Source organism: Eptesicus fuscus, chromosome 9 (assembly GCF_027574615.1).
Source record: "Eptesicus fuscus isolate TK198812 chromosome 9, DD_ASM_mEF_20220401, whole genome shotgun sequence".
In the NCBI taxonomy this organism is placed as follows: Eukaryota; Metazoa; Chordata; class Mammalia; order Chiroptera; family Vespertilionidae; genus Eptesicus; species Eptesicus fuscus.
Genome location: NC_072481.1, coordinates 27,427,547 through 27,451,334, shown reverse-complemented (window position 1 = coordinate 27,451,334; position 23,788 = coordinate 27,427,547). Strand labels below are relative to the sequence as shown.

Genomic DNA, 23,788 nt, shown 5'->3' with positions numbered 1-23,788 from the left:
CCATCAGCTGTCCCCTGCACGGCCCCCACTGGAGATTGAGCTCACAACCTGGGCATGTACCCTGACGGAGAAGAGAACCCGAGACATCCTGGTGCATGGGTCGATGCTCAACCACTGAGCCACACTGACCGGGCTCTCTGGGGGATCTTAAAAGTGAAAAAGATGGCCGAAACCGGTTTGGCTTAGTGGATAGAGTGTCAGCCTGCGAACTGAAAGGTCCCAGGTTCGATTCCGGTCAAGGGCATGTACCTTGGTTGCGGGCACATCCCTAGTGGGAGGTGTGCAGGAGGCAGCTGATCGTTGTTTCTAACTATCTCTTTCTCTTCCTCTCTGTAAAAAATCAATAAAATATATATTAAAAAAAAAAAGTGAAAAAGATGGGTAACTCTGGCCTTTTTATATTCTAGGCCTAATTCACAGTGCCAATGTACGGACTGTGGACTTGGAGAAAGCCTGTGTTTCAGTGGAATGGATAGAAGGAGGTGCCACAAAGGGCAAAGAGGTAGGTTCTACGTAAAAGATCGGTGTGAAAATGGGACTGGTAAGAGCCTTTAAAACATTTTTTATTTTTTGATTTTAGGGGGAGAGAGAGGGGAAAGAAACATCCATTTGTTGTTCCAGTTACTTACACATTCATTGGTTGCTTTGTTTTTCTTTTATTTTGTTGCTTCTTGTATGTGCCCTGACCAGGGATCGGAATCATAACCTTGACCAAGAGCCTGTTTTGTTTTTTTAATATATTTTTATTGATTTCAGAGAGGAAAGGGGAGAGAGATAGAAACATCAGTGATGAGAAGGAATCATTGATTGGCTGCCTTCTGCATGCCCCATACTGGGGGTTGAGCCTGCAACCCGGCATGTGCCCTGACCTGGAATCGAACTGTTAACCTCCTGGTTCACAGGTCATTGCTCAACCACTGAGCCACACCAGCCGGGCTGAGAGCCTGTGTTTTATGCTGTGTTTTCCTTCCTGATCTCAAATATGATCCTCTTTGGATGCATTGGGATTTTATTTAGTAAGGCCTATTCTGAATTGCAGCAATCAACTATTTCTGGTGTTTGTAGAAAGCAAACTGTACGGAATCCTAAAACCTTGCTCACCTAAGCTAGCTTCTGAATACATATGATAATTGTTTGGGAAGCAAAATTGATAACCTAGTTGAGAAGACAAAAGTATGTGTCTGAAACACCACATAACACCACATATCACAAGGCAACTTGTGATAAATGGTACAGGTGAATAGTGCTAGGGCAGCTCAGAGGTGGAACTCATTGAGGATGAGCTGGGCTTGTGGGAGTGGGCAGGAAAGTTTAGCAGATGGCCCTCATGGGACTAATGAAGAAGCTGGCTACAAGCAGTAGAAGGCTCAGGCTGCTGGGTCTTCATCTCCGGCACTAAGATGTTTGAGGTTTTATTCTGTAGCCAGTGGGGTGCCTGGGAAGAATTTTGAGGAGAGCTGTGACTAAGACATTTATGCTTTAGACTCTAAAGCATAACCTTGGCCATAACCTTGATTATGGCCAAGGTTATGCTTTTTTTTTCATACAATAAAAAAGGCAGACACTGTGTTTGGTGCTGGTGATACAGAGGTGTGAGTGAGGCAGACCTGGGCCCTCTTTCATGGAGCTTAATGAGATAAATGTACAGGGCTTGCTTAGGACAGCACCTTATGGTAGGTCTGCAGATATTTATGTATTACATATGTGTCCTTATGTTGGAGAAATAAATCGATCGAATACTTTACATTATCTGCTCTTGAATAAAGAAATTTCTAAAATTTCTTTCAACCAGCTGCTAGTTCTTTATGATTTGTTTTGTTTTGGTTTGTTGTTGTTTGTTTAGAAATACAGCTCTTGTTGTGTCTCACATATTGCCTGTAGAATAAGGTCCAAATTCTTGTGAGGCTTCCAAAGCTTTTCAAGATCTGATCCCAACCAGCCTTTTTCTTTCCATCACACAAACCACCTTGTGCCGGGCAAGCAGGGCCGCTCCCCACTCTGACCATGCCTACGGCCCTGCTGCCTTCCCGCTCTTCTTTCCTCCTGGGATGGTCACCCTTCGTCATCAATGTGAAAAGCAGGTAGTGTCAGAACTAGGATTAGGGTTCTGGTTTCCCATGTTGTTTATGCTTTCTGGAGTTTAGGGATCGGAAACGGGGGAGGGATGTGTAGTAAGGGCCTGTAGCTGTCCAAAACAAGTGGATAGACATATGGTTATTGAAGTATTTGCCAGTTTTTGCATTTGGTTACTCTGTCTTCCTTGTCTATTCCATGCTGCTGTGGTTTCTCGCCCTTTGTATATATGACTTCTCTCCCCGCATTAGAATGTGAGCTCACTGAAGGCAAGGGCGATATATGTCTTTTTTTTTTTTTTTTTAAATAATTCTTTATTGTTGAAAGTATCACATATGTCCCCATTCCCCCCCCCCCCCCCCGCATTCACCCCTCCAGCCCGCCCCCGCCCCAGGACCTCAACGAAGGGCAATATGTCTTAATTCATCTTTGAATATCTCTTTTTACTACCTTACTTGTGCATAATACATTTTTTGTTGTTGTTGTTAATCCTCACCTGAGAATATTTTTCCATTGATTTTTATTTTTATTTATTGATTAAGGTATTACATATGTGTCCTTATATCCCCTCTTTGTCCCACAACCCCTCCACTCATGTCCTCACCCCCCTGGTGTCTCTGTCCATTGGTTATGCTTGTATGCATGCATATAAGTCCTTTGGTTGATCTTTCCCCCTTATCCCCACCCTCCCCTACCTTCCCTCTGAGGTTTGACGGTCTGATCGATGCTTCTCTGTGTCTAGATCTGTCCGTTGATTTTTTTAGAGAGAGTAGAAGGGAGGGAGAGAGGCAGAGAGAAATATCGATGTGAGAGAGACACACCGATTGGTTGCCTCCCACACACATGCCCCGACCAGGGCCAGGGATCGAGCCTGCAACCATGGTACGTGCCCTTGACTGGAATCAAACCCACAACCCTTCAGTTCCCAAGCTGATGCTCTGTCCACTGAGTCAAACTGGCTAGGGTGCATAATGAATTGTTTAATAAGCCAGTTAATAAGTAGGAAGTAAAGCTTTCACCCTAGTGTGTTTGAGTTGTTCCTAGAGAGTTTCAGGACTCTGGTGATGTAAACCTAGAATTGTGACCTCACTGCAGGCATGAGCAGGCTGCTGTGACTGGGGAAGAAGTTCCTGGGCCTCTTAGAAAAATGTAGGTAGATTAGGGTTAGGTAGCAGCTCTCTGGAACATGTCCCTGCCCATAAGATCCTGAAGGGCCCTTCCTTTTTAACTATCACTGGGACAGTTAGACCTTCTTTCCTCCTTCGTGTCAGCCACCAAGAAGTGTTTCGGGCACTGTGCCCAGCAGGATCCCACTGCCCAGCAGAACAGTAGGGGAACCAGGTACCCCAAATCTACCGTGGACTACCTGACGGTTTGCCTGCCTGCCTGTCTTCTCTTCATCTCGTTCTCATCACTGACATCTACCATAGCTTGGAAATCAGAAACCAATATCCATCTAGATGGTAAACCACAGCTAAGGAATAAATATTTGTTTATAGCTATTAGTACTTGGTGGAACTTAAAGTTGGTAAAATCTGAATCTTGGTTGCGGAGGTGCAATTGGATTGAAAAAGCTATGTTATTTCATTGAAACTTACATTTGCTCCTTGCAGATTGATTTTGATGATGTGGCTGCAATAAACCCAGAACTCTTACAGCCTCTTCCCTTACACCCGAAGGATAATCTGCCTCTGCAGGTGAATGTAATGGTAGGTGCCTGTCATCTGGCTGCAGCCAGTGCCCCAGAGGATTCACTTGGCTTTTGGCTCTTTGCTGGATTTTTTCTGAGACTAACTTGGACTTCAGCCCGGCGCTTGGGCCCTTGAGAATTGATAAGAGCCGTATATGGTGGTGGTATGTTTTGTTTTTCAGAAACAAAAGCGCAAATCAGTCAACTCCAAAATTCCTGCTCCTAAGGAAGGTAAATGGATTTCTACTGGCTTATTGTCATGGGGTTGTGCCCAGAATGATGTTCCTGGGGCTTAGGAACCTGTGAAGTAGACTCATTGTTCCAGTTTAGCAGGTGGCTTCTATGTGAGCTGAGTCAAGTTCTAGAGATCTAATGTGCAACATAGCACCTATGATTAACAGTATTGCATTGTCTACTTAAAATTTTACTGTAAGGGTAGATCTTATATTGGTGCTCTTACCACAGAAGGAAAAAATAACCGTAACATAGGGGTAGGAGGGAACTTTCAGAGGTGATAGGTCTGTTTATGGCATTGATTGTGATGATGATTTCATGTGGGTGTGTACTTACTCCAAACTCATTAAGTTGAATACATTAAGTATCTACAGCGTTTGTATGTCAATCATCCCTCAAGCCAGTTTAAAAAAGAAATTAATCCAGCCATCCAACCTCCAGCTCTTAGACCAACCTCTCAGGGACCTGGTGCATTTGGGAAATTTGCTGACAGGTCTAGAAGTCTTTGTTGTAGAATCCAGAGTGGTAATCATCTTTGGCAGGCTTGTTTTCTTCCCTCAGCGGAACAATGGGCCTTGGAGTGAGGTGGTGAACAGGCTGTGAGAAAAGCTAGGTCCAGGCTGTTTAGAAGTATGGTCTAGTCCAGTGGTCGGCAAACTGCGGCTCGCGAGCCTCGGTTTGCCGCTCTGTTGACTAATGAGTTTGCCGACCGCTGGTCTAGTCGATGTTGCTATGGAGATCTGGGGGTGGGGTAGGATGAGTGGGATTTCAGCAATGCCTCAAAGGTTGGGCTTTCTCTGCAGAAGGCAGCATAAACCTACTTTGACTACAATAGTCTGTGGCCATAGTGGGTGGCTGAGGCACAAACTGCCCAAGAAATCCAGCTTATTATTCAGAACCAGCTATACCTGCATGGCCTATCCCAGTCCAGAGAATAGCACTGCCCTGCATGATCTAGCTATCCCAGAAGCCAAAGTAACTCCTTGGCCCAGGGTGAAAGTTGTGAGCTCGGGCTGGGCATGAGTGGTGCTGCCCTCTCTTGCTGGCCTGCAGGAGAGATGGAAGTGGCAGCAGTCTCACTCCACATGCCTGACCCCAAGGGATATTGCCACAGCTCCTTGTAAATGGAAAAAAAAATCTTAATAAAGGTGCATGTTATTGAACAGTAGAATGAAGCACAGGATTGTAAATCTTCTGGTAAAATAGGAAAATATTAATAATTTATGCTTTTTGTGAAAGACATGGATTATATAGAGCCATCAGATCAACCTAAATTTAGGAGACCCAGAAATTCAGTACAAGTTGATCTTGGCCTACATGACTCCACATGTTCTGTTTCCAAATGTATGACTTATATTATAGGTGAACTAGTGGCCCGGTGCACGGATTGGTGCACATTGAAAGGAGATTAATTAGAAGAAATATATATATATATATTTTAATATATTTTATTGATTTTTTACAGAGAGGAAGGGAGAGGGATAGAAAGTTAGAAACATCGATGAGAGAGAAACATCGATCAGCTGCCTCTTGCACACTCCCCACTGGGGATGTGCCCGCAACCAAGGTACATGCCCTTGACCGGAATTGAACCTGGGACCCTTGAGTCCGCAGGCCAACGCTCTATCCACTGAGCCAAACCGGTTTCGGCTAGAAGAAATATTTTAATATTGCTATTTGCCCTTTCTCTATAATAGAAGTGTCAGAGATGAAAGAAAATTAGTAAAATGTATATGAAAATAATATATAAATTGATAAATAAACAATAACAGCATGATATAACAACAAAGACATAAAAACAACAAAAACATGATATAAAAACAACATTGATAAAAACAATGACTGATAAACTTATTAAACTTATTCTAATATCTCCCTATACACCACAGTAAGAGTAAAAACACTTTCAGAGTGCTTGACTAATTTCCCTTGTGATGAAGTATTTACAACTTTAACATCACATGCTCTTTGAAGTAGAGAGAAAGTAACATATAACTGACCATGTCCGAGATTGGGTTCAGGTAGGAATATTCCTACTCTGTCTAGAGTTTGTCCTTGTGATTTATTAATAGTCATCACAAATGCTGGCATCACGGGAAACTGTCTTTGAATTCATTTAAATGGGAGGCCAGTGTCAGACGGGGACAAATGAATTCTTGGAATCAGAACAGCCTCTCCTTCTGCAGATCCTGTTAATACTTCAGCTTCGATTATGTTAGGTCGAAATCTTTTGATAATCTAGTATCATTACAAAGACCCCATTTACTATTAAGATTTCTCAGTAGCATGGTGATTGCACCTACTTTCAGTTTTTGTTTTTTTTTAATATTTTATTGATTTTTTTATTGAACAGTAGAATGAAGAAGAAGAGAGGAAGAGAGAGGGATAGAGAGTTAGAAACATCGATGATAGAGAAACATCGATCAGCTGCCTCCTGCACACCCCCCACTGGGGATGTGCCCGCAACCAAGGTACATGCCCTTGACCGGAATCGAACCTGGGACCTCTCAGTCCACAGGCCGACGCTCTATCCACTGAGCCAAACCGGTTTCAGCTACTTTCAATTTTAATTTATGACACAGCATTCCCGAAGGAGAAACACTATTAAGAAATTCGATGGGAAAATTTTCCTTTTCGGCATCATCTGTTGAATCAATGGAATCATCACTCCAATAGGTGTGAAAATCTCCATCAAGTGTATCCAAAATTTATTCATTTAATTTATGAATGTGCTCATTTTTAGGACAAAGAATTGCACGTTTAGATGTATATATTTTTCTTTTTTTAAAAATATATTTTATTGATTTTTTACAGAGAGGAAGGGAGGGGGATAGAGAGTTAGAAACATTGATCAGCTGCCTCCTGCACACTCCCTACTGGGTATGTGCCTGCAACTAAGGTCACATGCCCTTAACCGGAATTGAACCTGGGACCCTTGAGTCCATAAGCCGATGCTCTATCCACTGAGCCAAACCGGTTAGGGCTAGATATGTTTTTAATATCTACAGATATGCTATTTCCAAAGGTAGCTTCAATAATAGATCCGTTACAAATCATTTTATGAGGGATTTCAATAATATCCATTTTGAGAGCTTTATACGTATCGCACATGCGCAAGTCAACATTTATTTTAAATTGCCTGTGCATGTCATATGTACCAGCCTGTCAGTTGGACGTACGGGCATATGGTTGATCACTTAACCTTTTATATATATACTAGAGGCCCAGTGCACGAAATTCGTGCATGGGAGGGGTCCCTCAGCCCAGCCTGCACCCTCTTCAATCTGGGATCCCTCGGGTGGTGTTCTACTGCCTGTTTAGGCCCGGGATCAGGCCTAAACCAGCAGTCAGACATTCCTCTCAAAATCTGGGACCGCTGGCTCCTAATGCTCGCCTGCCTGCCTGCCTGATTGACACCTAACTCTCCCCTGCCGGCCTGATGGCCCCCAACTGCCCTTCCCTGCCAGCCTGATGGCCCCCAACTGCCCTCCCCTGCCGGCCTGATGGCCCCCAACTGCCCTCCCCTGCAGGCCTGATGGCCCCAACTGCCTTCCCCTGATGGCCCCCAACTCCCCTCCCCTGCCAGCCTGATGGCCCCTAACTGCTCTCCCCTGCTGGCCTGATGGCCCCCAACTGCCCTCCCCTGCCACGGCCTGCCAGGCCCTGCCTCCACTGTGCGTGTGGCCATCTTGTGATGATGTTAGGGTGTGATGTGTGAGGGCGTGACAACCACCTAGGCTATTAGTATAGATAGGATTGTTTCTCTTTATGTAGGAAAACTATATAGATGGGTAGAAATGAACAAGAATTTAAATATAACTCATTTGTTTCTCTCAGTTAAGCATTATTCTAGAAAATCAAGGTAACTGATTCCCTGGGTTTCTGATGTGTGGCCCAAGTTCGGCTCTGTAAAGCTTCCTGAAGCTGTGGGAAAAGCCCAGATTTTGGAATCTGACAGTCCTGGGTTCACATCCTGGCTCTGACTCTTACAATTAAATGACATTAGACAAGTTGCTTAATTTCTCTGAACTTTAATGTTCCCTTCCATCAGGTGGGAATACTGCTATTTATCTTCTACTGTTTTGAGGTATGGGAAGAACACTGTAGAATGGCAGGTGCAGGATTAGGTCTTTCTCTCCAGAAATGACTTCATATTGGCTGTAGATCCCTCCATTTGCTCATGACAGATGCTCTTGTGGGAGAAATCCTTGCCCTGAGGAGCTCTCAGGTTTGCAGAATGTGAACAAATTAGTTTTGGGGTCACTAGTACTTAGCCTGTCTAATTTTTCCTTTCCTGGTGGTCAGGACCCATCTCACCCTGTATAGAATCTGAAGGGTTGCTCCACCAGCCCTCCATATCATGCTACACTGATTGTCCCCGGTTCTTCAGGTCTCCGAAGCCGCTCCACTCGCATGTCCACTCTCTCAGAGGTTCACGTCACCCCCAAGGAGGATGGTATGGAGGTGGACCTGCCCGTGCGTGCCAATTCCCGCAAGCAGTTCTTAGTTCCTAGTGAGTAATGAATCTGTTCTCCCTGTTTGACGCCCTGGAGCAGCTCCTCACACATTTCCTGAATCTGTTCTGGAATATCCTAAGATTTCTACATACCCTGGCTTAGTACTTAGTATTCTTCTGCCCCTGCCCCACAGCTCCCTTATCTGGAAAAAATCTTTTTTTCCCCCTTACTTGAAACATAAACACAGAAAAGTGAACACATCATTGCGTATATACAGTTCTTGAACACACTCATATAACTAACACCTAGATCAAACAGAGCATTACCAGCACCCAAAAGTCCCCCTCAGGTACTCTTTCCAGCTCCTAAGCCCCCAACGAAACCTACAATCCTGAATTCCATTTACTTACTTACTTACTTACTTACTTACTCTGGTTTAATGAAAATTTGATCCATTATCTTTTTTTAATTGAAAATGATTGGCATCAAGGTTTTGTTACGGGGCGTACAGGAACTAATGAGAATATTTTTAATAATACATATCAGTACTGTGTCCCCAGAAGGCCACAGAGCTCTGTAAAAGAGACATAATTCTTTTTAAATATATATATATTTTATTGATTTTTTACAGAGAGGAAGGGAGAGGAATAGAGAGTTAGAAACATCGATGAGAGAGAAACATCGATCAACTGCCTCTTGCACACTCCCCACTGGGGATGTGCCCGCAACCAAGGTACATGCCCTTGACCGGAATCGAACCTGGGACCCTTCAGTCCACAGGCCAACGCTCTATCCACTGAGCCAAACCGGTTAGGGCAATTTTTTTTTTCTTTATTGATTAAGGTATTATTTTTTAATATATTTTTATTGATTTCAGAGAGAAAGGGAGAAGGAGAGAGAAATAGAAACATCAATGATGAGAGAGAATCATTGATTGGCTGCTTCCTGCACTGGGGATCAAGCCTGCAACCCAGGCATGTGCCCTGACTGGGAATTGAACCGATGCCTCCCTGTTCATGGGTCAGTGCTCAACCACTGAGTCACGCCGGCCAGGCAATTGTCAACTTTTATTAGATACATAAAGTAGATGAAGATTTTGTAAGATACACAGCCATTACATCTTACATATATCAAATTTAGCTCTTACAAAATGAAGGTAAAGGATCATGACCAAGTATGGGAAGTAATGAATTGTCACGGGTTGTACCTTTCAGGGTTGAAATCTGTACGTTTAGTTTTGCTCATGTTTTTATTATTGCTGACTTTTCAGTCTTTGCTCCTGTTAACCACCCGAGTTCCAAGGCTGTTTTGTTTTGTTTTGAGTTCCAAGGCTTTTGAAAGTCAGAAAGGCCTGGCTTTTCTCCCAGTGAGTAGAAAGACTTGGCCTAAGAACCCATGCTTGGGTCAAGCCTAAGGAATTCAGGCCTTAAAAGGCTTTTCCCTTCATGGTGAAGCCCATACTGAGTTACTCACCCTTTTCTTTCTTTTTAATCTTCACCTGAGGATATTTTTTCCCATTGATCTTTTTTTTTTTTTTTAATATATTTTATTGATTTTTTTACAAAGAGAAAGGAAGAGGGATAGAGAGTTAGAAACATCGATGGGAGAGAAACATTGATCAGCTGCCTCTTGCACACCCCCCGCTGGGGGATTTGCCTGCAACCAAGGTACATGCCCTTGACCGGAATCGAACCTGGGACCCTTGAGTCCACTGGCCGACGCTCTATCCACTGAGCCAAACCGGTTTCGGCCCCATTGATCTTTTGTGTGTGTGTGTGTTTTTTGTTAATCCTCACCTGAGGCTATTTTTTCCATTGATTTTTTTTTTTTAGAGAGAGTGGAAGCGGGAGAGACAGAGAAACATCTATGTGAGAGCCATATCGATCGGTTGCCTCCTGCATGCATCCTGACCAGGGCCTGGGTTGGAGCCTGTAACCAAGATATGTGCTTTTGACCAGGAATCAAACCTGCATCCCTTTGGTCCATAGGCCAATGCTCTAACCACGAGCAAAACCAGCCAGGGCGGGGTAGACAAGATTTCTTGACCCAGGAGCCAGCCCCTGCAGAGATACTGGTCCGGTTCAGGGTATGGGTTGAGATAAAGGCAAAAACCCAAGTTCTGCTCACACTATAGGAGCCCGAGCTCTTGCTGAGCTGGCAGTCAGTAGCCATCCTCCTGGTCCATGAGCCACGAGGGCTCAGCTGAGTGCAGCTGCAGTAGCCTGCCGGCTTCTCCAATGACTCTTGTTTCCTCACAGCTGGCCCCCCTCGGAACTCCTGCCCTGCAGTGGCTGAAATACCATTTACGATGGTCAGCGAGGAGGTAGAAGAGCAAGTCCATTCCGTGCGAGGCAGCTCTTCTGCAAACGCGGTGAACTCAGGTAGACATGCTGAGCTGTCTGCTGCCCTACTCCTAGTGCAGGACAGTTTCATTCTGTTTTAGACCTGGACTGCCGTGGCACCCGAGTTCAAACTGCATTTGTCACTTGGGGGCATGTTTCCCTGTGGCCTTGGAATCAATTTTGCACAAAGGTGATCCCTTCCCCTTAAGCTGGCAGAAACCTTCTAATGTAATTGAGGTGTTGTCACAACAATAGTGTCTTGGCTGACACCTGAAGAACAGCTTAGAGCAGAGGTCGGCAAACTGTGGCTCAGGAGCCGCATGTGGCGAGCCTCGGTTTGCCGCTCTGTTGACTAATGAGTTTGTCAACCACTGACCTAGACACTCGATTCCAATAATTACAGGCTGCTGCTGTTCCTTGTGATTAAGCCCTTATCCCAGTGGTCGCGAGCCGCAGTTTGCCGACCACTGGCCTAAAGTAACCATTAAGACTAAGCAGTGATGGTCTCACCTCTCTGGTTGTTGAGAAAATGCCACAGAGGTATGGGGAGAGTTTGGGTTAGACCTGGAGTACTCATGTGGGCAAATCTTTACTTGGTGAGTTTACCATCCCAAGAGTCACATCTGCTTCCTCTCCTTGCATATGGTGATTTAAGTGCAAAGGTCTTGAGAAGGCCTAGTCCTAGGAAAGGCCCAGGACTCAGTACAGCAGCTGGAGAAGAACAGGCTGGCTGGCCTAGACAAGTAAAAGAATGAGCTTTTCCTCCCCTAGTTCGGAGGAAATCATGTATTGTGAAGGAAATGGAAAAAATGAAGAACAAACGAGAAGAGAAGAGGGCCCAGATCTCTGAAATGAGAACCAAGCGAGCTCAGGTATCTTTCTTGGGAAGCTAGGGCAAGGGTTTTTTGACAGGTATCCTTAACTGCAGTGTTAACGGCAACACAGATACAAGTTGGGCCCCAGCATTACTGAGGCTCCAATTCTGATATCCAGTAAGCTTAACTGGTATCTCGTCAGGATTCAGAGAACAATAAGTCAGATATTCTTCTGAGGGCCTTCACGTGGGGACCATTTCATGCTGACCGTTCAGTGGGCATGCCTGTCATACAGCACAGTTGCCTGTTTCCCCAACCTCCTAGCTGTGTGTGGTGGAGGTGCAGCAATGCAGGTCTAGTTAGGAGCATTTCCCCTTAGTTGGGTTCATTGCTCTGGGGAATCCCAGCCTTCTGATCTCCTAAGTGGCCCTCACCCCAGTTCCTAGAGTGGTTTGGTGCATGCCTAGGCCCCCCTGCCAGTCTCTATTCCCAGGGCTTTGTTCCTGGGTTCTCAGCCTTGAGTCAGGGTGGGAGGAAGTGAGATGGTGTGGGGGATGGGCCAATTGCACAAGGAGAGATGTTGCTTTTACTTAGTACTGAAGTCTAAGAGCACTTACATCTTAGCAGTCAGTGTTTTTTTGCTCTTGTCCCAAACAGGAGTATGACAACAGCTTTCCAAACTGGGAATTTGCCCGGATGATTAAAGAATTTCGGGCTACCTTGGATTGTCATCCCCTTACTATGACTGATCCTGTAAGTAAACCCAAAAGGCTTCTACCTCCCCTTCCTGAGTAGGTTTGCAATTAAGAGACAGACAACTTTAAAGGAGAGCATCGAGAAATCTTCCCTCAACGTTGAGGGTATTTTTAAGATCCTTTGGTGAGTTGGAATTAGTGAGGCCTAGATGAGGGTCTGATTTTTATAAACTTCCCTCTACCCCCACCTTACCTTCTGTGCTCTTGAGTAACTAATGGGGAGGCAGGGTCCTAGTGTTAGATCTTGGCTCCTGACTGAGCCAGACCTGGGATTGGAGGGGAGGGGCTCGGGAGCAGCTTTCTTTAATACCGCCCTAACCTTCTGTTGGTTGGTTGTCTCCTCTCATTCTCTTGAAGATAGAAGAGCACAGGATATGCGTTTGTGTTAGGAAACGCCCGCTGAATAAACAAGGTAAACTCCAGTCAGTCAGAAAGGGGCTTTGAAGTAAAAGAGGATTCCTGTGTCCAGGGAACATCCTCTGAAAATACTCTCCTTCTGCAGAATTGGCCAAGAAAGAAATTGATGTGATTTCCATTCCTAGCAAGTGTCTCCTCTTCGTACATGAGCCCAAGTTAAAAGTGGACTTAACAAAGTATCTGGAGAACCAGTCGTTCTGCTTTGACTTTGCATTTGATGAAACAGCTTCAAATGAAGTCATCTATAGGTTAGTCCCTTGCCTCTTCTTACCCCCCCCCCCACCCCCCGCCACCTTCCCTCGTCCTATTTGGTCTTTTCCATGCAAGACACTGCGGTAACACTGCTCGCAGACATGCTGGACTCTAAAGCCCTTCCTGGCCTCCTCATGTTTTATTTCATTTTTTAATGTATTTTTATTGATTTCAGAAAGGAAGGGAGAGGGAGAGAGAGATAGAAACATCAATGATGAGAGAGAATCATTGATCGGCTGCCTCCTGTACTCCCCACACTGGGGATCCAGCGGGCCCACAACCTGGGCATGGGCCCTGACCGGGAATTGAACTGTGACCTCCTAGTTTATAGGTCAGTGCTCAACCACTGAGCCACGCCTGCTGGGCACCAAGGATATTTTTATTAAGATGGGAGATACAGAGCACATTTGCATGTCAATGGAGATGATGCACCGGAAGAAAAGGGAGTGGGGAACTGCAGGAGAGAAGTCTGAGGGAAGGTGCTTCAGAGAACAAGCAGAAGGCGAACAGGTGGCCTGTGATAGAGCAGGGACACTCCATTGTAATGGGAAGGAGCAGAGAATGTGGGTCGGGCAGGTTGGCAGATTTGGAGGTGAGAAGGTGGGGTTCTCAACAAAATAGGAGGTGAGGCCATGTTTCTTTGGATCAGCTCACATAGAGCTGGCTCTGGCTCTGGCCCTGGCTCTGGTTCTAATTCTGGTTCTGGTTCCTGGGCTGCCATATGCCATTTTGCAGCATTAGCAGTGCATCTTTGAGTGGATCAGAAGTGAGGTATTACCCATTGCATTCTCTGAGGCTGGGCAGGCTTCAGGGATTCTTCCAGTATCTTGTGCAGCCACCCTGTTACCGCCTGGGCTTTGCAGACTCAGCAAACTCTAGGACTGCTCTGTCTAATAAAGCACCCACAGCCTCATGTAGCTGTTTAATAAAAGTTAAGTAAAATTAAAAATTAAATTATTCAATCACATAAGCCACCTTTCAGGTGCTTCACCAGTCCCATGTGGAAGTGGCTACTATTGGACAGCACAGATCTAGAACATTTCCATCTGCACAGAAAGTTCTATTGGACAACAGTGCTCCAAACTACAAGTTGACAAACTTGGGTCCAATTTGGTTCACAGTCCCTTTTTATATGGCTCTAAAACCAAGAATGTTTTTAAAAAAATATATATTTTTATTATTGATTTCAGATAGGAAGGGAGAGGGAGAGAGAGAGAGAGAAGTATCAATAATGAGAGAGAATCACTGATAGGCTGCCTCCTGCATGCCCCCCACTGGGGATTGAGCCTGCAGCCTGGGCATGTGCCCTGACTGGGAATCGAACTGCAACCTCCTGGTTCATAGGTCGATGCTCAGCCACTGAGCCACGCCAGCCGGGCTGTTTTTTATGTTTTTAAAGGATTGTTGTTTTTTAATGTGACATAGCTACATGGTCCACAAAGACTATAACATTTTTGACTCCTACTTTAGAGGGCTTCCTTTGATCTTTGTAGTGTGTCTTCTGCTGGAAGTCAGCTGCTGAGTTCAGGCTTTCATCTATGTCTTCAGAGTCAGGAGTGGCTGGTTGCTCAGTTAGAGTGTGGGCCATCCACTTGCTCATGGCAAGTCAGTCCAGCCCCCCTTTCCCTCCTCTGGTTGGCTAGGAGAATTTCAGATTTGTAAGTGGGGCTGAGGTCAGGTGGGACCCCTTTGCAGGAGAGGAGTACTGGTGCTTGGAAGGAGGAATGGAGGACCCAGAAGTTCTGCAGGGGAAGGGCAGCAGGACCGTGTTCCAGGGTACACACTTTGGTCAGATATAATACACTCTTCCCTATCCTTTCTGCTAGGTTCACAGCAAGGCCACTGGTACACACAATTTTCCAAGGCGGAAAAGCGACCTGTTTTGCATATGGCCAGACAGGAAGTGGCAAGACGCATGTGAGTATTCAAGCATGGCAGGGTATGAGTTTGCCCATGGGGCTGCTCTGGGTCCCTGAAAAGGAAGACAGTGAGTTTTGTGTAGAAAACCCCCTCAGTGTAGATGCTCCATCACCAGATAACACTTGTTGTGCCAGGTGCAGAGAGGTGCCTTCACGGGTCCAGCCTCCCAACTTCGGTGTGGCCCACTGGGGTGATGGAGCCGGTCGTGCTCTAGCCTCGGCCAGAGGCCCTTTACCAAGGCTTCTGTCCCTTCCTTTTGCAGACTATGGGCGGAGGCCTCTCTGGGAAAGCCCAGAATGCATCCAAAGGAATCTATGCAATGGCCTGTGAGTAGTGTCTTCTGCCGTCGTGGGGTTGGGCACAGCAAGCAAATTGCTTACTTAATCCATGCTCTCTCCCATAGCCCAGGATGTCTTCCTCATGAAGAATCAGCCCCGCTACCGGAACCTGGGCCTGGAAGTCTATGTGACGTTCTTTGAGATCTATAATGGGAAGGTAGCTGACAAGGAGACCCTGTTTAGACTGTTGGGGCCCCTGAACTCTCAAAAACCTTGAGGTTGGCTAGAAATAGTAGAAGCCAAACAATCTGTGGACTGTGAAGCGCTGCTGTGACGTATGGGGGTTTCGTCTGATGGTGGGATGGTATTCGAGTCAACAAGTGCCCTGGCTGTTTTGGCTCAATGGATCAGAGCTTTGGCCTGCAGACTGAGGGGTCCCGGGTTCGATTCCGGTCAAGGGCACATGCCTGGCTTGTGGGCTCGATCCCCAGTGTGGGGCGTGCAGGAGGCAGCCAATCAGTGATTCTCTATCATTGATGTTTCTATCTCTCTCTCCTCCCTTCCTCTCTGAAATCAATAAAAAAAATACTTGGGGAAAAAAAAAAGCTGTAATCGGGCTTTAAAAAAAAAAGAGTCAACAAGTATGACAAGAATACTCTGCAGGGCTCTTCTCAGATTGGAGGTTTGCCTTGAGTGTGCCCTGTGCTCCCTCAACCCACCTCCTTCACAACTCTTTTCCCTTTGATCACCCATATTCTCATATTCATCCTCTCTTCCTCCCAACCCCCCTCTCTGTGTGTATAGTGAATAAATACTCACATACAACTCTCTTCATTTTTGCAGAGTTGCTTTCCTTAGAGCAGATAATAATAGCTGTGTTGATTTTTGCTTAATATTTAAAAATTGTTGATTTTAGAGGGGGAGAAACAGATTTGTTGTTCCACTTATTTATGCATTCATTTGGTTGATTCTTTTTTTTTTAAAATATGTTTTTATTAATTTCAGAGAGAGGAAGGGAAAGGGAGAGAGAGATATATCAGTGATGCGAGAGAATCATTTGATTGGCTGCCTCCTGCACGCCCCCTACTGGGGATCAATCTGCAACCCAGGCATGTGCCCTGACCTGGAATTGAACTGTGATCTCCTGGTTCATGATGGGTCAATGCTCAAATACTGAGCCACACTGGCTGGGCAATTCTTTCTTTTTTTTTTTAATCCTCCCACCCAAGGATATGTCCCCAATGATTTTAGAGAGAGAGGAAAGGAGAGGGAGAGAGAGAGAAATATCGATGTGAGAAACATCAATCAGTTGCCTCCCGCACTCGCCCCTACCAGAGATCGAACCTGCAACCTGGGTATGTGCCCCAACCAGGGATCGAACCTGAAACCCTCTGGTGTATGGGACAACACTCCAACTGAGCCACACCAGCCAGGGCAGGGTGATTCTTGTATGTGTCTCTTTGGTAGATCTGGCAGGGATTGAGCCTGCAACCTTGGCGTGTAGAGAAGAGACCAACCAACTGAGTTACCCGGCCAGGCAGGGCTGCTAATATGACATTATGTTCTAAGCACTTTACTTGTTTCAATTCACTTATTAATCACAACAACCCTACAAGTAAGTGTTACCATCACTATGCTGCAGGTGGTTAAGTGCTTACCCAGGTTCACACAGCTAGTGAAGCATTAGAATCACATCAAGCTGAGGCAGCTCAATTCAGAACCCACACCCTCTGCTAGTCTGCCCAGCTCAGGTTCTGTCTTCCCTTCCTGCTGCCTGCCCTTGTCTAAGCTGGGATAGGCCCTGAAGGAGGGAGGCGTCGGGTGGGGTGCCCAGTGCCTGATGGCCTTAGCCTTGTTCCCCTGCCCGGCACAGGTGTTCGATTTGCTAAACAAGAAGGCCAAGCTGCGCGTGCTGGAGGATGGGAAGCAGCAGGTGCAGGTGCTGGGGCTGCAGGAGCACCTGGTTAACTGTGCTGACGATGTCATCAAGATGATCGACATAGGCAGTGCCTGCAGGTCAGAATTCTGGTGAGGGGAAGGGGCTACTTTCTCATGCCAGTTCAGGTGACAGACTAGCTCTGATCCCATCTGGTTCCACAGAGCCCTGCTCTCCCCGGCTTGGGGAGGACGTGAAGGCCTCTGTGGTAAGAGGTCTCTAAGAGGCTCATCAGGAGCAACTCAAAGTGTCTTTTTTTGTTATGTTTATATTATAATTTATTTATTTATTTTTAAATAAATCTTTATTGTTCAGATTACAGTTGTTTCTCCTTTTTTCCCCCCATATCTCCCCACCACCCGGTTCCCACTCCCCCTCTGCCCTTACCTCCCCCCGCTGTCCTTATCCATAGGTGTATGATTTTGTCCAGTCTCTTCCTGTACTCCCCACACAGACACCCCTTTCCCCCTGAGAATTATCAATCCACTCCCATTCTATGCCTCTGATTCTATTATGTTCACCAGTTTATTCTGTTCCTCAGATTTTTAATTCTCTTGACTTTTAGATTCACTTGTTGATAGATATGTATTTGTTGTTCATAATTTTTATCTTTTTCTTCTTCCTCTTTTTAAAGAATTCCTTTCAGCATTTCATATAATACTGGTTTGGTGGTGATGAACTCCTTTAGCTTTTTCTTATCTGTGAAGCTCTTTATCTGCCCTTCAATTCTGAATGATAACTTTGCTGGGTAGAGTAGTCTTGGTTGTAGGTTCCTGCTATTCATCACTTTGAATATTTCTTGCCACTCCCGTCTGGCCTGCATAGTTTCTGTTGAGAAATTAGCTGATAATCGTATGGGTGCTCCCTTGTAGGTAACTAACTGTTTTTCTCTTGCTGCTTGTAAGATTCTCTCTTTGTCTTTTGCCCTTGGCATTTTAATTATGATGTGTCTTGGTGTGGTCCTCTTTGGATTCCTCTTGTTTGGGGTTCTGTGCGTTTCCTGAACTTGTAAGTCTATTTCTTTCACCAGGTGGGGGAAGTTTTCTGTCATTTCTTCAAATAGGTTTTCAGTATCTTGCTCTCTCTCTCTTCTTCTGGCACCCCAAAAATTCGGATATTGGTACGCTTAAAGCCACCCCAGAGGCTCCTTACACTATCCTCACACTTTTGGATTCTTCTTTCTTTCCACCTCTCTGGTTAGATGTTTTGTCTTTTAGTTGTATTTTTGAAATTGTTGTGCGAGGCAGCAGATTAGTTGTTTAACTTTGCCATCTTGGTTCCTCTCAAAGTGTCTTAAATCTAACCAAGGCAGGCTTCCTTTCTTGATGGGAGGCAGGAACTCTGGGTATGTTCTAGGCTGAAAGTGCTGGAGCCATAGCTCTTTAGGGAAGTGCTCTTCTTCCAGGCCCTAGGCTGGTTCATTGGAGGCTCGGGGAGCGAGCTGCCCTCTGCAGGGCCCTCACGTTTTGGCAAGTGGTTCATGACAACCCCTCTTTCCCTGTGTGCCCTGCAACAGAGGTAGCTCATCTTTCCCCGTGTCCTTATGGGCCCCCAGGTCTGGCCATGCCCCTAGCATAGAATCCAGTACTGCGGCTGCCAGGAAAACTTACCAGCTCCTCTACTGGAGGGAGAGCTTCTGCCCAGAGAAGGCAGAACAGAAACCTGGGACGAAGACACAGGACTTCTTAGAGTTCTGACCATTGTCCCTCTCTTACCAGAGAATTTACTGCTGGGGTGGCTGGTGACTTCCGAAGGTCATAGCCTTTCTTTGCCCTCCTTTACCACAGGACCTCTGGACAGACATTTGCCAACTCCAACTCTTCCCGCTCCCATGCCTGCTTCCAGATTCTCCTTCGAGCCAAAGGGAGAGTGCATGGCAAGTTCTCTTTGGTGGATCTGGCAGGGAACGAACGAGGTGCAGACACTTCCAGTGCTGACCGGCAGACCCGCATGGAAGGCGCAGAAATCAACAAAAGTCTCCTGGCTCTGAAGGTAGCAGGGGCTAGCTAGAGGTGGGGACTGCTGGTCGCGGCGAGAAAGTGGGCAGTGGAGATTAAGGAAAGGCCCTCAGTTGCACTTGGTGCCCCACAGGAGTGCATCAGGGCCCTGGGACAGAACAAGGCTCACACCCCATTCCGCGAGAGCAAGCTGACACAGGTGCTGCGGGACTCCTTTATCGGGGAGAACTCAAGGACCTGTATGGTGAGTAGGGGCGCTGTGGCGGTGGTGCGGGACATCATCTAGGCCCATCCTGGGCAGGAGGCCCGGTGCCCTTGGCCGTCTGGGTTTCCAGACTCTAACTTGACTGAGCTTCATCCCTGCCTTTCAGTTCCAGGCTCCTCTTTCCTACCCCAGGGGAGGAAAGGAGGAACTCCGTATATCCCCGCAGCTCTGGGTTTGGGGGAGTCATTCCTCCCTTACCTGGTGGAAAGGAGGCTCTAAAATTCAGAAGGAGGACCTTTGGGAAAGCAAGAGAGAGGCATCCTGGCTTCTGTGACCTCCCTCGTATTCCTTGGCTTCCAGCCTAGAATACGGGAAGGGCTATGGCCTTGAATAGCTTTTTATCCCTTCCTTATTTTATCCACAAGCCCTTCTAGCTAGGGTCTGCTCCCCTCCAGGAATATCCTCTCCCATGTCTGCAGGGAAGATGGGGATTTCAGATTAAGCTCTAACGCCTTCTCCCTCAGGCACCATCCTGAGCCTGGATGACATGAGGGCTCCTGGAGCCACAGAGCCTTAAGGTGTGACCTCGGTGTGAGGAATGGGGCAGTGAAGAGAGAAAGAAGGAGGTCTCATAAGATGTGCCTTTAAAGGCAGGGAACCAACTTTTTCAGGAGCTTTAATTTGCAGTGAAGCAAGTTGCCTGCTAGAATGGGTGCTTCATGAGCTCTCCCCAATCCCGGAGGGTCCAGTAGCTTGGAGAAACTCCTCCTGGCAGCCTCTTTCCATGATCCTCGACCTTTAACCATTCATTCCTTCTTTTGCAGATTGCCATGATCTCACCAGGCATAAGCTCCTGTGAATATACTTTAAATACACTAAGATACGCAGACAGGTACCAGTACCTATGGCCCTGTGGGCTGGGGAGCAGGATGTGGGAGAGGAGAAAGGAATGGCGGTGATGAAAAAGGGAGGAGGCTCTGGGACTCAGTGTTTACTGTTTACTCTTCCATGATTCCGTGAACCTGAGGTTCCGGAATTGTGACATGATGCTAGGTCTGTCCCCATCCCCTCCAGGCCTTGGTAGGGAGTCAGCATGCATGAGGGTCTTTTCCTAGGCCAGAGGCAAAGCTGATCCTCCATCCCCTTGAAGCCTCAAGGCTGGCAGTCTTAAGTGGTACAGCACTCTTGTGAGTGCCAACAAGGTTGCTATGGGATCAGAAACCTTCTTGTTTCCTCAGGGTCAAGGAGCTGAGCCCCCACAGTGGGCCCAGTGGGGAGCAGCCAATTCAAATGGAAACAGAAGAGACAGAAGCCAGCTTTCAGGAGTCTCTGGTCACAAGCAATGTAAGGAGCAGGGTGGGGCCTAGCAAGACAGAAACATGGCCTGCTGAGATGGGAACTGGGCCATACTCTGTGTCTCTCCTTTTAGTTTTCCAAGGAAGAAGAGGAACTGTCTTCCCAGATGTCCAGCTTTAATGAAGCCATGACTCAGATCAGGGAGCTGGAGGAGAGGGCCATTGAAGAGCTCAAGGAGATTGTCCAGGTGGGCAGCTGGCCCTGGCATATCCACCCCAGCACAGGCCCGCCGCTGTGCTCAGCACCATTGCCTGAATGTGACCTGGGCTTTGCTTCCACAGGTCTTCAGGTTGACCTGGCAAGAGGCAGCCCTCTACCCTCGCATTCCTCAATTCTTTACCTATTCACCCATCCGTTCTTCTAGGGCAGCTAATACCACACCCTCTTCCTTAGCCTGGCACGCAAGCTTTCCTCCATCCTAGCCGGAGCTAGTCTCTCTCCACCATGCTCCTAATTGGGGGTCTTGGAGGGTGGTTTATGTGCAGGGACCTTGTTATTCAGTGAATGTTCGGTGAGTACTTTCTGTATGCCAGCCCCTGTGCTGCAACCAAGGACCAAAAACATAAAGTATGGGTAGTAGGCCCTGAAGTAAGACTTGTTCAGCCCTGATTATTTTATTTATAAGTGATTTCCTTGTGAAAGTCATTTAGCCTCATTGGACCTCAGTTTCTTCATTCTTAAGATGGCTAAGACAGGATGGTTTTGTCTGAGGGTTAAATGATATGCATTTTATTTATTTATTTACTTATTTATTTTTAATCCTCACCCAAGGATATTTTTCATTGACTTTTAGAAAGAGGGGGAGAGACTGAAAGAAACATCGATGTGAGAGAGATATATCCATTGGTTGCCTCCCACCTGCGCCCCAACCAGGATTGGGGGTCTGGGGGTTGAGCCTGCAACAGAGGTACCTGCCCTTGACTGGAATCAAACCAGGGACCCTTCAATCTGCAGGTCGACACTGTATCCACTGAGCCAAACTGGCTAGGGCTAATGTGCTTTTAAAGTGCTCGGCAGCCTGGCTAGCATGACTCAATGGTTGAGTGTCGACCTATGAACCAGGAAGTCACAGTTTGATTCCTGGTCAGAGCACATGCTGGGTTGCAGCCTTGATCCCCAGTAGGGGGCGTGCAGGAGGCAGCCAATGATTGATTCTCATCACTGATGTTTCTATCTCTGTCTCTCCCTCTCTGAAATAAAAAATGTATTTTAAGAAAAAGAAAAGAAAGCACTCAGCAGTGCCCACCATGTGGTCAGTGTTTAGTAAGTGACAGGTGCTAGCACTGCCATGACGCCTACTGTGGAAGAGCAGGTGGAGGGGAGAGGCCCGAAAGGGCACCGTAACAATGGGGTCCTCGGTGCAGAGCAGGAAGGAAGAGCTTGAGGCCCTTGGAACGGAAGAGGGAATGTGAAAGATAAATGCTTAGGCATGTCCTCCCTCCCTTGAGTACTCAGGGGTACAAATGTTTAAAAGGACATGGTACTTTAATGAAGAATGAGAAGTTTGCTCTGATCAGAGCAAAAGGAGTGAGCTGATGATGAAGGGAGATTAAGCTGTGGATAGGTCAGCAGGGACTTGATGCTAAAGGGCCTTATGGTTCAGACCAGAGGCCTAGACTTTGTTAGGAGGACAGTGTATGCCTTTGAAGGAAGTTTCAGAGAGTGGTGCCAAGGTCATATCAGAGCTTTGGGTACATCACTGTACCCGCGGTGTGAAGCCTAGTTTGTGAACATGGGGGGAGAGAGTAGAGGCACTTAGGAGTTGAGAGCCATTAGGAGATTGTTGGAAAAAGATGGTGGCTAGACTGAGTGTGGCAGTGGCCATGATACTCAAGAACCATTAAAGGGTGGACTTGGTAGGATTTGGGAACAACAGGGTGAAAGAGTAAACTTGTTCAGATTTCTGGCTTGAGCATCAAGAAAGATGATAACATTCATTTGATATAAGGGATAGGGACAAGTCTGGGATATGGAAGAGGAAGAATTGAGTCTGGGGACTTCTGCAGGAGAGGGTTGGGAGGCAGGGGGTGGGCCATCTGGAGGAATGGCCATTTGCATTGCAGTTAGGAATGATTTGCTAAATTAGTTTGGTCATTGTTTGAACCGGCAAGGTGCTCCCTGTGTCATTGCAGCAAGGGCCAAGCTGGCTTGAGCTGGCCGAGATGACAGAGCAGCCCGACTACGACCTGGAGACCTTTGTGAACAAGACCGAGTCTGCCCTGGCCCAGCAAGCCAAGCACTTCTCAGCCCTGCAAGGTGGGTGCAGCTGGATGGGGAGCTGCAGGGTGGGGTCTTTGCAGGTGATGGCAGCTCTGCTCTGAGGGAGTGGGGCCTCTGAGACACCCTCTAACCCCTAGTGTACCACGTCTCCTTCCTTCCAGATGACATCAAGGCCTTACGCTTGGCCATGCAGCTGGAAGAACAGGCCAGCAAACAAATAAGCAGCAAGAAACGGCCCCATTGATGACTGCAAATAAAGATATTTGGTGTCACACCCAGCCCTTTCACCACCCCACTTCTCCCCAGTGAACTTTGGGCACCTGGTTCTGAGCTCAGACAGGCTGTGGTAAATGCCAAGTATTGGGGCATCAGAGCCAGGGCAGCTGGGGAATGGATCAGAGTGACATGGGACGCTACTTTCCTTCCTCAATTGTAGTCCTGAAGGGAACAAGGATGAGAGGAGGGAACTTTTAACTATCCTGTGTGGCCCTTCTTTCCAAGTGGGGAAGGCTCGTTGGCATGGAGCTTTCTCTTGGTCAGCATTCTGCCTGTGTGGACTGGCTGCTGGTGGAGGGCTCCCTGGGGTTGCCCTGGCTTTGGGGAGAGGAAACGAGCCTTTAGGCCAGCTCTGGCGGCTGTGACCTGCCATCCACACCCTTGATCTGGACACTAAAGTGTCTTATACTTTTAAAAGTTTCTGGAACCTCTTCCTTCCTTGCTTTGCTGTTTTAAGATCTAAGAGGATCCCTGTTGTTTTTTGTTTTGTGGTTATACATTGTGTCTAACAATAAAGAAAGAGGGGAAAAAATCAGCCTGTTGTGTGGCATGTGTGAAGGGCCTGGGGTGTGTCTGAACCTTCTGGAAGGGGAGCAAGGAGGTG

At 46.8% G+C, this 23,788-nt stretch overlaps 1 protein-coding gene across 4 annotated transcripts; it reads left to right on the top strand.

The window, feature by feature from the left end:
- Window positions 1-446: 446 nt before the first annotated feature.
- KIF2C (kinesin family member 2C) lies at window positions 447-23,710 on the top strand. 4 transcript variants are annotated; one of them, XM_028160147.2, is made up of 20 exons: window positions 447-502; window positions 3,687-3,782; window positions 3,946-3,994; window positions 8,388-8,510; window positions 10,713-10,835; window positions 11,568-11,668; window positions 12,269-12,364; window positions 12,724-12,778; window positions 12,869-13,031; window positions 14,862-14,952; window positions 15,218-15,281; window positions 15,359-15,450; window positions 17,107-17,249; window positions 18,957-19,161; window positions 19,261-19,371; window positions 20,157-20,224; window positions 20,571-20,676; window positions 20,762-20,875; window positions 22,821-22,944; window positions 23,070-23,710. In XM_028160147.2, exons 2-20 carry the CDS (start codon window positions 3,780-3,782, stop codon window positions 23,150-23,152), a joined length of 1,914 nt encoding a protein of 637 aa, XP_028015948.2. In that variant the 5' UTR covers window positions 447-502; window positions 3,687-3,779; the 3' UTR covers window positions 23,153-23,710. The 4 variants fall into 4 exon arrangements, with proteins under 4 accessions (XP_028015948.2, XP_054577159.1, XP_054577160.1 ...); XM_054721184.1 differs by lacking the exon at window positions 447-502 and adding an exon at window positions 3,237-3,536; XM_054721185.1 differs by lacking the exons at window positions 447-502; window positions 3,687-3,782; window positions 3,946-3,994 and adding an exon at window positions 3,240-3,414.
- Window positions 23,711-23,788: the final 78 nt, after the last annotated feature.